Source organism: Diplotaxodon limnothrissa, linkage group LG2, assembly GCF_057381915.1.
Source record: "Diplotaxodon limnothrissa isolate DT_005_m linkage group LG2, D_limnothrissa_male_GT1.1, whole genome shotgun sequence".
NCBI classification, from domain to species: Eukaryota; Metazoa; Chordata; class Actinopteri; order Cichliformes; family Cichlidae; genus Diplotaxodon; species Diplotaxodon limnothrissa.
Genome location: NC_140597.1, coordinates 22,339,950 through 22,354,098, shown reverse-complemented (window position 1 = coordinate 22,354,098; position 14,149 = coordinate 22,339,950). Strand labels below are relative to the sequence as shown.

General features: G+C 40.9%; 1 protein-coding gene across 2 annotated transcripts in view; it reads right to left on the bottom strand.

Annotated features, from left to right (window-relative positions):
- Window positions 1–14,149, bottom strand: part of il1rapl2 (interleukin 1 receptor accessory protein-like 2) — a 443,889-nt gene that overhangs the window by 16,109 nt on the left and 413,631 nt on the right. For both annotated transcript variants that reach the window (XM_085361123.1, XM_085361114.1), the window contains exons 9-10: window positions 2,396–2,536; window positions 1,557–1,617 (exon numbers count right to left, since the gene is read on the bottom strand). In XM_085361123.1, the coding sequence (XP_085217249.1) occupies window positions 1,557–1,617; window positions 2,396–2,536 (202 nt within the window). The remainder of the gene's footprint in view (window positions 1–1,556; window positions 1,618–2,395; window positions 2,537–14,149) is intronic.

Below are 14,149 nucleotides of genomic sequence, written 5' to 3'. Positions count from 1 at the left end.
GGGAGAAAGGGAGGGGGAGGAGGGTGATGGCCTGTCAGGGGTTTGGGGGACTGGGGAAGGTCGTGGTCCCTTGTCCTGGTCGTTGGTGTTGTTGAGAGAGTTGGAGGCAAATAGGGACCCCTCTTCTTGCCTTAGATGTCTCTCCTTTCTGAGGCTCTTCCCGGGTGGGGGCAAATGGAGCTCCTCCTCAAGGTTTCTGCTGGGCTTTGTCTGTTCTTGGAGTACTGTTTGTTCCTCTTTATGAGATAACTCCTCGTTTATCTCAGCCTTGGCACCAAGCACGGATGGATGACGTATGGAATAAAACAAGTTGGAGGTGAACAGTTTCACCCCTGACTTGTTAAAATTAAATCCATTTGCTTTGAACAGATGCCTGCGTTCCCAAAAAATATTAAAGTTGTCGATAAAATGCACTGAGTGGTCAGCACATGCTGATATAAGCCATTTATTCAGTGTAAACAACCTGCTGAATCTCTCGTCTCCTCCTCTGACCGGCGGTACAGGTCCACTGATGAATACAGCTGCATTCAGAGAGTTTACAGTGTTTAATAATCCAGTAAAGTCCCGTTTCAGAACCTCCGACTGTTGTTTGGACACATCGTTTGACCCTGTATGCAGAACAATGTTTGTCACAGTTGGATATTCATCTGCAATTTGAAGAATTCTCTCCTTCAGGTTGTTGACCATATCGTTAGGAAAGCAGAGGACTTTAGTGTTCTTACCGCACATCCTTTGTACATCCTTTACGGCAGAGTCACCCACAATCAGAGTTTCAGGCCTAGCCTTTAGCTTTCCCTGTGGCCTTTCACTTTTCAACAGATTTTCAGACCTTATTTCGCTGCTTTTAGATGGATGGTTGTCCGATATAGATCCAGGGTCCTTTGATAGTGGAGCAAATCTGTTCTGCAGTTTCACATTCAGTTGTTTTGGAGGTTTGTTGTTAACCTTCCTATTCACGGTTGTCCAGTCCTGTTTCCTCCCGTATACAGGGGTAGAAGAGCTTCTCTGTCTCGTAGGAAGTGAAGGCCAGTCGGTTTCAGAGATTTCAGCTCGCTGTGCCCTGCCTGTGATACGTCCTCCCCCTTCCAGGAGACATGATTTATGTCTTGGTTTTGCACCAAGACAGAGGAAAGATATGACTGAGAAATTGAGGACAGCTTATATGACAACAGTTCATCATCATCTTTGACTCCAAAAGAGAACATAATTTATGAAATGAATGTAATGTTTTAAATATGACTTATACAAAGGCACTGAGCCCATGAACTCCTCAGCAAAGGTAATCCCTTTGTTATGCGTCTTTTCACAGATCCCCCTGCAGGATAAAGGCGCTATTGCATCAGCTTCGCTTTCTCTATGTATCTCTACATCAGAGACAATCAGAGCTTTTCTGCAGGTCAAAGGGGGCAATGCTGATTTGATTTCAAGTATTTTGTGTTTGCTGCTATTTGAAGGAACTGAACATGATATTTGTTTCATTTGTATCAATCCTCACTTTAAGTTTAGCGCCTAATCTGTTTACACAGCACTGCACAAAAACATCCAAGAAACCTGACCTGCCCAATGAGTCGAGGTCCACTTTAGTATAGGACAGATAGGCATCATACTCCTTATTATCTGTGGAGAGAGACAGAGAGAGCATGGGACAGTAAATAAGAGTATTTGGAAGATTTGACAAATCAATCAACAAGGCTTCCCCGTCTTTCTGTGAGTACAGTGCTTCATACAGTATATATATGTTAGCAGTTTCTGTGTAATTATTGCACTAAAAGACAGCAGACAGCTCCTGATCATCAATACATGTAGACTTGATGAGAAAACCGTAATTCATGTTTTGGACTTGTGAATGCACGGCTAAGAAAATCCAGCTGCTTTAGGACCTAAACTTGAAATCAATACTTGAAATCAATACTACAAACTCACATCTTTATAATTTTCCTTTTGGCCGTTTCGCTGTTTTGTTCGGGGAGTGATCTTGCATTGCTTTGTCAGTGTAACTTTTTAAAAGTGCTGCACAAGTAGCTCCTTATTCCATCAATAGATGAAAAAAAGAAAAACACATTTTCATTTACTCTGCTGTTGTTTCTATTAATTGCCTTCTTTGACTTCACTACAGGCTTGTGCATCTTATGTGCTGTACAGTGTTGTACTGTGAGACTCATCCTGCAGTCTGTGTTATGCTATGTGTAGAAGCCCTACAGGAAAATCCTACTTCAATAGCATAATTCCTTTGCTTTACTTTGTTTCATTCGCAGCAACAGTCTAACTCTCATTTTGCTCCATGTTTGTAGTTCTCTGATCTTCCTATCAATGCTGATACCGCTCAGCGCTCTGATACCTGTCTGACCCCTTCTGCAGTGTGCTGAAGAAAAAGGGAGCACTCAAAATAGCTTACCATCTTCAGTTTCATCACTCCCAAAGTGTCTCCTGTAGCAGAGCATGATCTCCAGGTTGTAACATTTATAAAGTGCGGTTAGGACTCCCAGCAGCAGCAATATGACCCCGAGGCCTCCAGCTAACTCCAGACGGTACATATCTGCCAGAGATACACAGCAACAAATTTATATCAGTGATCAGTCTGCTTGGAGGAATACTAACTGATGTAAGAACAAAATTCCCCCCCAATAACTCAGAGCTTTTCAAAACATATTTAGATAATGCTTTTTGTTAAATAAACTGCTCACATCTGACTGCTTTGACAACAATCTTACTTCAATTATCTTCAGATTGGCACATTTTTCCAAATCGGCAGTGAAGCTGGAAACTCATTCACTCACACAAAATACACAAACACACACAAACATGCAGAATGCTGATATCAGCTTTTCATTTGAATGTGTTTTTTGATAACTCGCAGCTGCATTTAGAGGCGTTATTAACGGCCTGCAAAAAAAAAAAGCGCAGAAAACCACACCAATGAAGCCCAGAAAAAGACAAATGCACACAGAAACACACTGGACCAGATGCGCTAACATGAGAGTCACAAAATCATCTGGCGGTCTATTTAATTAGAAGCTAATAAATTAACAAAGACCCTACAATAGAGAGAAAACTCCAACAATCAGATGACCCCTCGACGAGCAAGCACTTGGCCACAGTGGGAAGGAAAAACTCCCTTTTAACAGGAAGTAACCTCTAGCAGAACCAGGTACAGGGAGGGGCGGGGCCATCTGCTGCCACTGGTTGGTGTTGAAGGTAGGGCAAGGTTGTTGATATCTCTGGCTTTACATTTCTCAAAACAGAGTCGTCTACAGCACTTCAGTAGCTCATTCAATGCATTCATGCAGCTGTGGTAGGGACGAGGTAGACACATGCAGATGTTAACACTTATGTTAGCAGACAGACGTCAGCCTTTGAGTTTTATTTAATGCAGAAGTCCTTGCATTGGGTCAAAGTTAAGACTTTCACAACAATGACTTCCCCAGTTGAGTGGCACATTCTCTAAGCACTCAGTCTTTGACTTTTGGCAGGTTCATAGTGAATTATCATGTAACCACTTTACATCCACCCAGTGTTCCCAGCAACAGATGAAAAGTTGTGAAGCATTTTGCTCTTTGGAAATGGTATAAAAGCTGTGTGCAGCATGTAGTAATTCAAATATGGCTACTTTCAGGTGATGGAGATGTTAGCTACTACAATCCACTGTGTATAAACTTACACAGAAGTAGGAACTACTGCTGCTGCTTTCGTAGTTGTAGCTTAAAATAGTTTTTTTTTCACAACATGCATCGACTAGAGAAGCTTTTTTTCAGAAGGTCTTTTTCCTTTTTAGCTTTTATTTGCAGTTTGCTTACTTAAACCTGCTTGGTTATGTTTAAGAAAAGGTCGAGCTTTCCAAACACATGAACCACATTTGACAGTCTGACAGTGAAGGAAAAATATTGAATTTGTGAACGGCAAACTAAAAACACGTTTTCAGATAAAGATTTTCCCTTGTTTAAGAGTAAAGGCTCACAAGGCTAGAGAGACAATAATTCCACCTTCGGTACACACGAGAGAACACTCGCACTGCCACACTTTTGCAGGTTTGATAGTTGTAAGTAGTCATCAGTGCACGTTTTACAGTTTGCGTGCATGTTTTCACTGGTTGCAGTTAGTTAATTTTTTAGGGTCACCATATTGAACATGCAGTAATGCTGTGTTTCACCAAACTGCAGACTACAAAGTAAGTCCACCACTCAGATAAAGAGAAACAGGTGAAATTACAGCAGCGTGTCGGGCACACACCTGTGTGAGCTGAGACTGTGTTGTGTGAATGGATGTTAGTACTATCAAGGCAATATGAGTGCATGGAAGATTAATGGAACACGGCTGGTGAATGACACCATGGGAAATATGATCCATTAGTGTACCCGCCACACACACACACACACACACACACACACACACACACACACACACACAGTTATTTGGATGGATTTATCAAGTCATGGTGAGGAATAGCACACACTATAGTAGAGGGTAAGTGAGTCCATTGTTAAAATTCAACATAAAGTACATTAACAATTGCACCCAATAATAACTGCAGTACACGTAGTTTTGTCTGAACTAAACTAAAGTCCCTAATTAATATTTTCTGGTGTCTCTCAGTAAGCGGCTCTCGGTTTTGACGATACAGTATTAGTCTGTCATTATAACTATTAAGCTAACATATCAGACACTGCCTGGCGACACAACACTACCTGTTTTTCCAAACTGTCAGATATAATTGGCTAAATGAAGAACAACACGACCCTGTGATCATATCTGTGATGCACATGCTCGACGTTTTATTCTTAACAACTCTACAACAAGAATATTTAAACAGAACATTTAACAGTTAATATGTTGTCGTCTTTGTCTTCTTCTCTGACCTTTTTGTGTTTGGGTTAATACAGTAATCAGGATATTAAACACAAACACAAACTAGGGACAAACTAGGGATAAACTAGCGTCGGTTGTTTCTGCACATAATATAAAACTTATCAAAAGAACCAATTTTAAATAGTATCTTTAGGCTGTTGCAAAAACCCAACTTTTGTTCAGCTGAATCTATAAAAAATATTGATGGTTTGACAAACCAGAGAGTTTTCACAAGCAACACGATTCCCAAAGAGCTCTCAGCTCTGGCACATCTCGACATGATGTGCAGTCAAAAAAATGAGGAAACTGGACAAGAGGAGGACAAAAGAAGATGTGGCAGGTCTGAAAAGCTATCCACAGCAGACAGACAGCATGCGAATGTCATGTTCTTAAAAAACAGGAAGAAATCCAGCAAAAACCTGACACAGGACCTGAGAGATGCATCTGACCCTTTAGCTGATCCATCTACTGTTCACTGAAGCTTCATCAGCAATGGTCTCAGTGGATGGGTGGCTGTCAAGGAGCGCTTCTTCAGGAAGGGAAACAGGGAGGAAACTCTGAGGCTGACTTACACAAGAACTGGACTGAAAATCAGACAGTAGGTATAATGTAGTGATGACTCCAAATGGGGAAATTTTTGATTAAAATGATTATGAGTACCGTATTTCCCGGACTACAAAGCGCACCTGAATATTAGCCGCACAAGCTAAAATCAGGGGAAAATCCTGTTTTGTACATACATTAGCCGCACCTGACTAATAGCCGCAGGTGTTTCAATGTTGACTTATCATATGTAAGAGAATATGCACAAAGGGAATTGTCAGGAAAGAGATGGCTGTTTGGAGACACACCCCTTTTATTAATATTTTGAAAAACAAGTTATGGGTACATATTTGCACATGTGCTGTGCTTCATAAATGAGTAACAAATGTAGTACATAACAGTAACCTATAGCACACCAGAAAAATAGATTCGGACTACCTTTTAGGCTCAGGTGCAGTGACACGGCTTTAACAAGAAGAAAAGTCAGTCATTCACCACCATCTTTCTCATCTTCCTGCGCACTAAAACCACCAAAGTCCTCTTCTCCAGTGTCGGAAACGAACAGGTTCAGGATGGCTTCGTCATCCACTCTCCGCTTCTCTCCTTCGTTGTCACTTTCAAAACCAAACAAATCCTCATTGTCAGTGTCAGAGTCGAACACCCTCTGAAGGGCCGTGGCGGTGTCCTCCTCTCCATCATGCAGCAGTCCAGCCCTTCAAAATCCGTTGGTGATCGTGGATGTTTTCACACTTTTCCACGCTGTCAGATTCCACCGGTGGAGTTGAGCATAAATTGCTTTTCGCAAGTTTATCGCCGCTCGTCATCCACGCCTCCCACTGAACGCGTAGCGCTACTTTGAAGTTTGTTTTTCGCGCTACTTCGTACGGCACTACGTTGCCTGGCGGACGGACATGTGACTAACATACCACTCTTGAACCCCGATCCTTCCGCCAGGCAACGTAGTGCCGTACAACAGCGGAACAAACAAAACAAATCGTCTTACGATATCACAAAAATCATGGACAATCTATAGAAAAGCCGCACCTGACTAAAAGCCGCAGGGTTCAAAGCTGGTGCAAAAAGTAGCGGCTTATAGCCCGACAATTACGGTATGTATGGAGATCAGGAAAGATGTACACCAGTGAATGCCTACAGCCATGGTGGAGACTGCCTTTGTCTTTCGGGCTGTATCTCAGTAAGTGGTGTTGGGGAGCTTCTTAAAACTGATGCAATTATGAATGCAGAAAAATACTGTCAGATTTTGATCCACCATGCAATGACACCAGCTTCATTTTTTCAACATGACAGTGATCCATACAGTAAAAGCATAACTGGACAGAGAAACAGACCATGGAGCACTGTCACTCATGGATCGGCCTCCACAGAGCCCGGATCTCAACATGATTGAAGCAGTGTGGGATCCTTTGGACAGGGAACAGAGCAAAAAGCAGAAACATCCAAAGAAGAGCTTTGAATGTCCTTCAAGAAGCCTGGAGAACGATTCCTGAAGACTATCTAAGACTTAAGCTTGTTAGAACTGTCTCTGTGTTTGCACATGTTTTAATAACCTTAGTAAGACCTTTACAGGGTACTGTACTATTGTGCCTTTTGTAAACAATAGAGTAGTACATTTTTCTTAGTTATGTGATCAGAAATTGAGAACTTGATAAAAATCCTTGACTGTAATAAAAACACACTGAGGTCATTTATAATAGAAATGGAAGCAATGTGGGATCATGATAATGCAAAGATAAAGTGCCACGAGCAAAATGTACTTCATCAGTAAGTCGTCTAAACTTTCTACTTAATGTTCAATAAGATCTGTGTGACCCTGCAGGATGCATTCCTGTGCTGAACATCTGGGATACTGTATAATACTGACATGATTAAAATGTCAAGAAATAGCAGCGCTTGAGAATTTTCAAGAAGAAATAATAATTGTATAAAAAAAATACAACGTTCAAGATCTGTTGATTTCAGTTGTAAGCAGTGTCTTTGCAGGAAACCCTGGAAGCTTAATATAACCACACAATATCACATTTAACCCTTTCATGCATGAATTATGACAACCTCAATCAGGATGTTTTTCTTAAACATAAGAGGTTTTTTTACATGTCCACTGGCTGACCAGTGGGTGGCAGGTATGGAGTGACGCATCAGTGTCCAAGGTAGTGTTTTATGAGCAAGTATCCCATCAACACTGACCCCAATACAAGAAAACAGCCTTTGAATAGCTGTCCACTGTAGTGACCATTATGCTGAAAGGGTTAAAACTCTTATTAAGAGCATAAAATGAGAGCGCCTGTTTGTAGATGCTTTCTACACTGATTTGTAAGATGCATTAATCTTTAATGAATTTAATGTTATTTTGCATATAATTGTGATGCCTTTTTAGTCAAATTTACTAAACATGTCATCCTAGATGTGTTAATAATTTGCATAATTTCCCAGATTTCGAATAACTCTTTGCAAATGTTCGTTTGGATTCAGACGTTAAATTCCAGCTTTGGCAGTTCTGTATTTTCCTCACTAGCTGTAACTGGAATGTATTTATCGCACGATTTTCAGTTCTTTTTTCAATTTGAGTTCTTTTGCTTTCTTGATTTTATGGCCAAGTCATGCTTTTTTGCAATTGCATGACAAAATAAAGGCTATTTTTAAGGATAAATTTATAAAACACAAGATCTGCTCTGAAATATTGTTGACATACTGGTGCAGTTCATCTCTAAAGTCTTCCACCATGCAGCTTTGTTTTTATTCACCACTACAGTTAATAAACCAGCTGAAGTTACCACATTTCACCATTAGACGTCTCTCTAACCCTTCTGCTCCCATCAGCCAAACACTACCTTCACTAGATACGCCTAACAGCAGACAGAGCAGGGACAGCAGTGAGTGGGGGACGGAGTAGAGGGGTGGTGGTCTAAGAGCGGGAAGAAAAATAGTGAAATTCCAGTAATTGCCAAATATTTGCTCTACAGTAAAGTTAACTCACATTGCTTCATTGTAATGAGTCACATTTAGAAATCTCTGCTTCTGTCTCCTGCCTTCATCCATATCTATCCCTATCTCCTCGCTCTGTATTCCTCTCTCAGTTTGCACCCCCCACACCCACTCTGTCACCACTGGCTCCCCTTCATCTATCTTTCTCAGATATTTTCCATTAGTAATGAGTCACTTGCTGCCGTCTCCTGATATCAGCACACAGGAAAATGGGTGCAGAATTTTGAAGTTGGATTTTTAAGCATGCTTTTTACTTATTAGGCATAAAAAGAATTGGGAATTGTAATGGTGACAGTGTCTGCATGTAAAGGAAAGAATATGATAAAAGATTTTCTTTTTTTAACATAAGTTTTCAGACTCTCGTTCTCTTCTTCGGGCTTTACAGCCCAATGCTATTGCACTGAAAGCTCATTCACATCCACCGCCTTTGCTTTCTTTCTCCCCGTTTGTTTTTTATCTCATTCATCTGGCTTTGACAGGAATGCTTTTTGCATTTGCTGCTAAAGTATTATGTCTAAAACAACAATTATTAATAGCAAAAAATAATCTGAATGTTGGACTCCAAACACACCATCTGTCACACCATTGTTCAGTTTGGACCCATGAAGTGTTTAAAGACTCAAACCTTGTGTTGCCTCTGGAATTAGTACAGCCTATAGTAATATTCTATCTAGTAGGCAGGTTTTTAAAGGCTCTCTGTGCAGACAGGTCAGATACTGTATTCTGCCTCAGAAACAGTGGTCTATATACAGTCTATATACAGTGGTTCCAATGTATAAACACTGCACAGACTGTATATAAAAGATAACAAAAAAATAAGAAAAAAGGGGCTAACCAAATCAACAAAGGGCACATAGACAGAGATCAGCTACACCCCCATGTGCTACAATCGGTCTTTAAGTCTGACGTCGTTAGCCGTTTCCGGGTCCAAACTCCGCTTCAGGTCTTTAAGTCAAATGAACACTGCGGCATCACTGAGAGTTAAAACCTAAAATTCTTTCATCTTTAATAAAATGATCAGTGTTGCTGCTTTACCAGGTGTAACAATTAAGTTTAACGTCCAGGCATCCATGAAAACAGGATTATTACAGAATTAAATTAACAGAGTTAGAAGTTAGCTCACTAGCTTCCACCTAAACATGATATAGCATGTTCTGACAGAGATTTCTGAAAGAATTCAAACGTACAGCTCTGCTATCACTTCCAACATAAATGAAGACAGAAAACTAAACAGCAGTGACGTTTGTAGGGTTACTGAAGTTGGACTAGCTGGTATATAATGATGTGCTACGTGCTCTCTAGCGACACAGCTATGGTTAGCATAAACACAGTGAAGCTGGAGGATGAACACTAACTTTTTCCACTCGATAAAAGTTAACATGAGTGTTCTTGGTGGTCAGGGACAAATGCGATCGCATGGCAGGATGCTGTAAACGGACCAGACGGACGGAGTTACATCATAAGGTTTTAAAAACTGAGCTTTAAAATGAACAGCAGCAATAAAAACCAACAGAGGCTGACAGTGATCACTGACTGTTTTTAGGGGCTTGTTGAGATTAAATAGAACAAGATACAAAATATTAAAAACATGTTAAAAACCCAACAGCCTTAATAAACACAGTAGTTTGGACCCGGAAGCAGAATCCATCACATCATCACTTAAAGATCAGATAGAAATGCATGATCCAAACTCAAGTGGCCACTTCAGGAACTGCAATTTGTGTTTGTTCACTTTGGCTTCATTTTTTAAACCTGAGCGTTGCTGCTTTGACTGTTAGATTAAGACAACTTCAATTCTTGCTCATTAGTCATATTCATGGAGTTTGGCTACCATCCCAATGCAGCGTCAGTCTCATTCTGAGTTGAAATATCCTGACAATAGCCGTAAATAGCTAGAGCAGCTAGTGCACAGAACAAATAAAGATGTATAATGGCATGAAGGTGGAGTGGAAAGTATCTGATGAACACGTAAACAAGCTTCAGAATAAATGGGCCTACTGTAAAGAAAAAAGTGTGTTCTACAAAAGGAAAGGGACACAGTATGATATCAAATTTGGAAAGGCGATTGAAGGGAAAGTCTGGAGTTTGTTGCCCTTCCTCATCCATAAATCCATGTTCAATCCTGTCAAACCGGAGCCTGTGGTGAGCCCAAACTCAAAGCCTTACAACCCCCGAACAAACCCTTGAGTGACATTTGAGAAACTAAGTCCATGTCTTTCCCCATCTATCCTCCAGTTTGTCATTTCTCTCAATCCTCCTCCCGATCTTTCCGGCCATCTCCCTCCTTGCCTCCATTTTTTTCTTTCTAGTAAGACTCTCGTCACGGTGCTGAAGGCAGCTCTTTATGCTCTGTCAGTTGCAATAAGCAGATGTGGATGGTGTGTGTACTGTAGGTGCACGTGTCCATGTGAGTGCATGCGTGCAACATAGATGCATCAACCCATTACCTTGGGTCACTGCAGAGTGAGAGCACACCCTAATTCAATCACACACACTCAGTGCAGGAAATCAAGCTTTGATAACTTGCGCTAACTTAAGATAACTTGTGCTTTGTTTAGGCTGTCATGTCGAGTTCTGGCACCCAAATGTGACCTTATGAGCTCCGAGGCTTCGGGCAGGAGGCTTTGGAACAGTCAGCTCTGTTAGCGAACTTTTAAATAGCCCTGACTTGAAGTGGGAATTATAAATAAGTCTGCTTAGTCGGACTAAGGATGATAGTTACTGACTGTACAAACAGTTCTGTTTTTGTGGCTGTTTTTCTTCTTTTAACTGTAGTTCAGCTGAGCACATACGAATTGAATTTGTCAGGTCGCTCACTTACAATGGACTGAACAGTCTCTAATTTTTATGCTGGTTTTATTTTAATGGTGAGAGATGGAACATCATCATACTCCCCAAAAAACACATTACATAAAAGTTATAAACTGACAAAATAAGAATTTCCTACACTGTATCTAGTGCATCACTACACCTGTTTACTGCATTTGGTTAAACGTTTAGGGAAAAATATGACATCTTGATTGTGTCTGTGACCTTTGTAGTCTTTTAATAGGCTTTTAAGGCCCAGCAATGAGAGGTGTACCAATTCTAAAAGCAACTGAATCAATTTGTGACTCTGCTTCGAATTCTGTGTGCAACCTCTGTTCAGTCAGAGCCTGGCACCTTAGCCTCCTGTGCGCCTTTAAAAATGAGCATCCAAAGAAATTTTGTGCAAGCCAACAAAAATAAAAAAATTAAGCTGATGCAGTGCATGAATTTGTAAAACCAAACCAGGGAGTCTAAAGATGCTTCAGTGTTGCAGCAGATACAGTCCACAAAGATGTCTGCAAAAACATCCATGTCCAGCTAATCAGCAGGTTTCCTGATTACAATGGCTCAGTGTAATATAAGTGTTTTATGCATAAACACATATTATATATTCTTTGGGCAAACTGAAGTGATATTCGTGTTTTGTGCTGAACTTGGCATCTGATGTGCAGAGATGACCTCATCCAGTGTGACATGTTTCTTAAAAGACTGAGCGCTGTGATTTATTGCTAAAAGGCTTAAATATTCCCTTAGAGACCTTAATTTCATTTTAGTTATGATTAACCTTTGGTCAGCAGTTTCTCTATCTCTTATTATAATCAGAAAGTATAGTGCCTTTAGATGTAAAATCCAAAAACGGAATCAAGCAATTTATTATGTTATAACTTCCCCAAGTTAAATAAAATAATGACACTACAGATGGAGCTGTCTTTGAACTGGCACCAGTGAGTGAGTAAGTCACAGTGTGTGCAAAAGGAATATAGTTAATGTCAACGAATTTTCAGTACAAGAAAATCCCTAAGAGCTACTACTTATTTCATGCCTTTCATATGAGAAATGTCAAGTGCTTTACAGCAGAGGACAGTGTATGTAACAATGTAACATAGACCTGAAAACCTTTATTATAATAATTAAAATTAAGTCTGTGCCAGATGAAAATATTTAGTTCAATTCAATTTTATTCATACAGCACAAATCACAAACAAGCTTTTTACTGAGAGGTTAAGACCCTACAATACAGTCCCAATCTAAAGTTTAAGACCACTTGAAAAATGGCAAAAAAAAATTCCTATTTTGCATGATTGGATCTTAACAAGGTTCCAAGTAGAGCTTCAACATGTAACAAGGAGAAATGGGAGCGAGACAAAACATTTTACTGAAAACAAACTAAAACAGGCTGTTTTACAGCTGATCCAAAGTTTAGGACCATATGCCTTAAAAAGGCCAAATCTGTGCAAAAATGTGGATTCATTGTCATTTTCTGTCAGTAGTCACACTGTCATGACGTTCTGATGGCAACGGGAAAAAAATGTTCCCTTTTTGAACGTGGTCGGATTGCTGAACTACATGAGCAGGGTCTCTCACAGCACGTGATCACTGCTGAGGTCGGACGCAGTAAGACAGTCATTTGGAGTTTCTTAAATGATCCTGAGGGTTATGGAACAACAAACGTCAAGTGGAAGACCCCAAAAAAATTCACCAGCACTGAGCCGGAGGATCCAATTGGCTGTCCATCAAGACACTGGACGATCCTCGACCCAGATTAAGGCAGTTACTGGTGCCGACTGCAGCCCTATAACCATCAGATGGCATCTGAGACTGAAAGGTGTCAGGGTTTCTGGGTCTTTGACCCAGTATTCTTAGTTCATGTTCACTGTTTATATTCTGTCTGCTTCACCTCCTGTTTTATTGTGTTAGCCTTGGTCCATGTGCATTATGTTCCGTCCTCTTCCCGTTTATCATTAGGTCATTATGTTCAGCTGTGTACTCACCAGGTTCTAATCTCTCATCACTCAGCCTGTGTATTTATGTCCCTCAGTTCAACCAGTCCAATGTCGTGTCATTGATGTTATTGTGATGTTGTTCTCGCCGCTGTTAGGTTGTCCTCTGTTCAGTTCCGTCAGGTCAGCCGGTCAGTTGTCAGTCAGTCTTTCATTCATCCATTCAGTCAGTCGTCCAGCCGGCCAGCCGTTTCCTACTTCTGTTCTGTTTGTTCACTCCGTTGACAATAAAACACCAATCTTCACCTACCTGTGAGTCCAGCGTTTGGGTCCTCCTTCTTTCGTCCACGACCTCATCCTGACAAAAGGCTTCAAAAACAAACGTCTTCAAAGGCCTCGTCTCCTTGGACACCACAGAATCAACCATTTGCACCAAACATGCAACACTGAAAGGTGGCAGAGAGTTTTCTTCTCTTATGTGACCCTCGTCTGTGTGGTAACGCCTGGGTTTTTCAACAGGACAACGCTACAGTACACAATGTTCTTTCAGTAGAGTAACATCACTCTTTTGGACCATCCTGTGTGTTCCTCTGATCTAAATCCAACTGAGAACCTTTGGGGATGGATGGCAAGTTTACAGAAACAGACGACAGTTCCAGACAGCAGACGCCCTTCATGCGGCCGTCTTCAACACTTGGAGAAACTTCGCTCACCTCATGGAAACGCTTACATCAAGCATGCCGCAACGAATTATTGAAGTGATCAACAATAACAGTGGAGCTCCTCATCACTGAGTTCATGGGCCCGTTCTTCGTACGTCGCTTACTACATCCAAGATCAAATGACACATCCAAGATCAAATCATCGCGCTAACCGTGAGCTCGCTAATCCGGTTCCCCGAACACACCTGCTGTTGACGATTACTACAGCTGGACGCAGGAATGTGACATCACTGGGTGTCGTAAAAGGGGCTATGCATCGATAGTAGAAACATTGATCGTCAACCCGCTGAT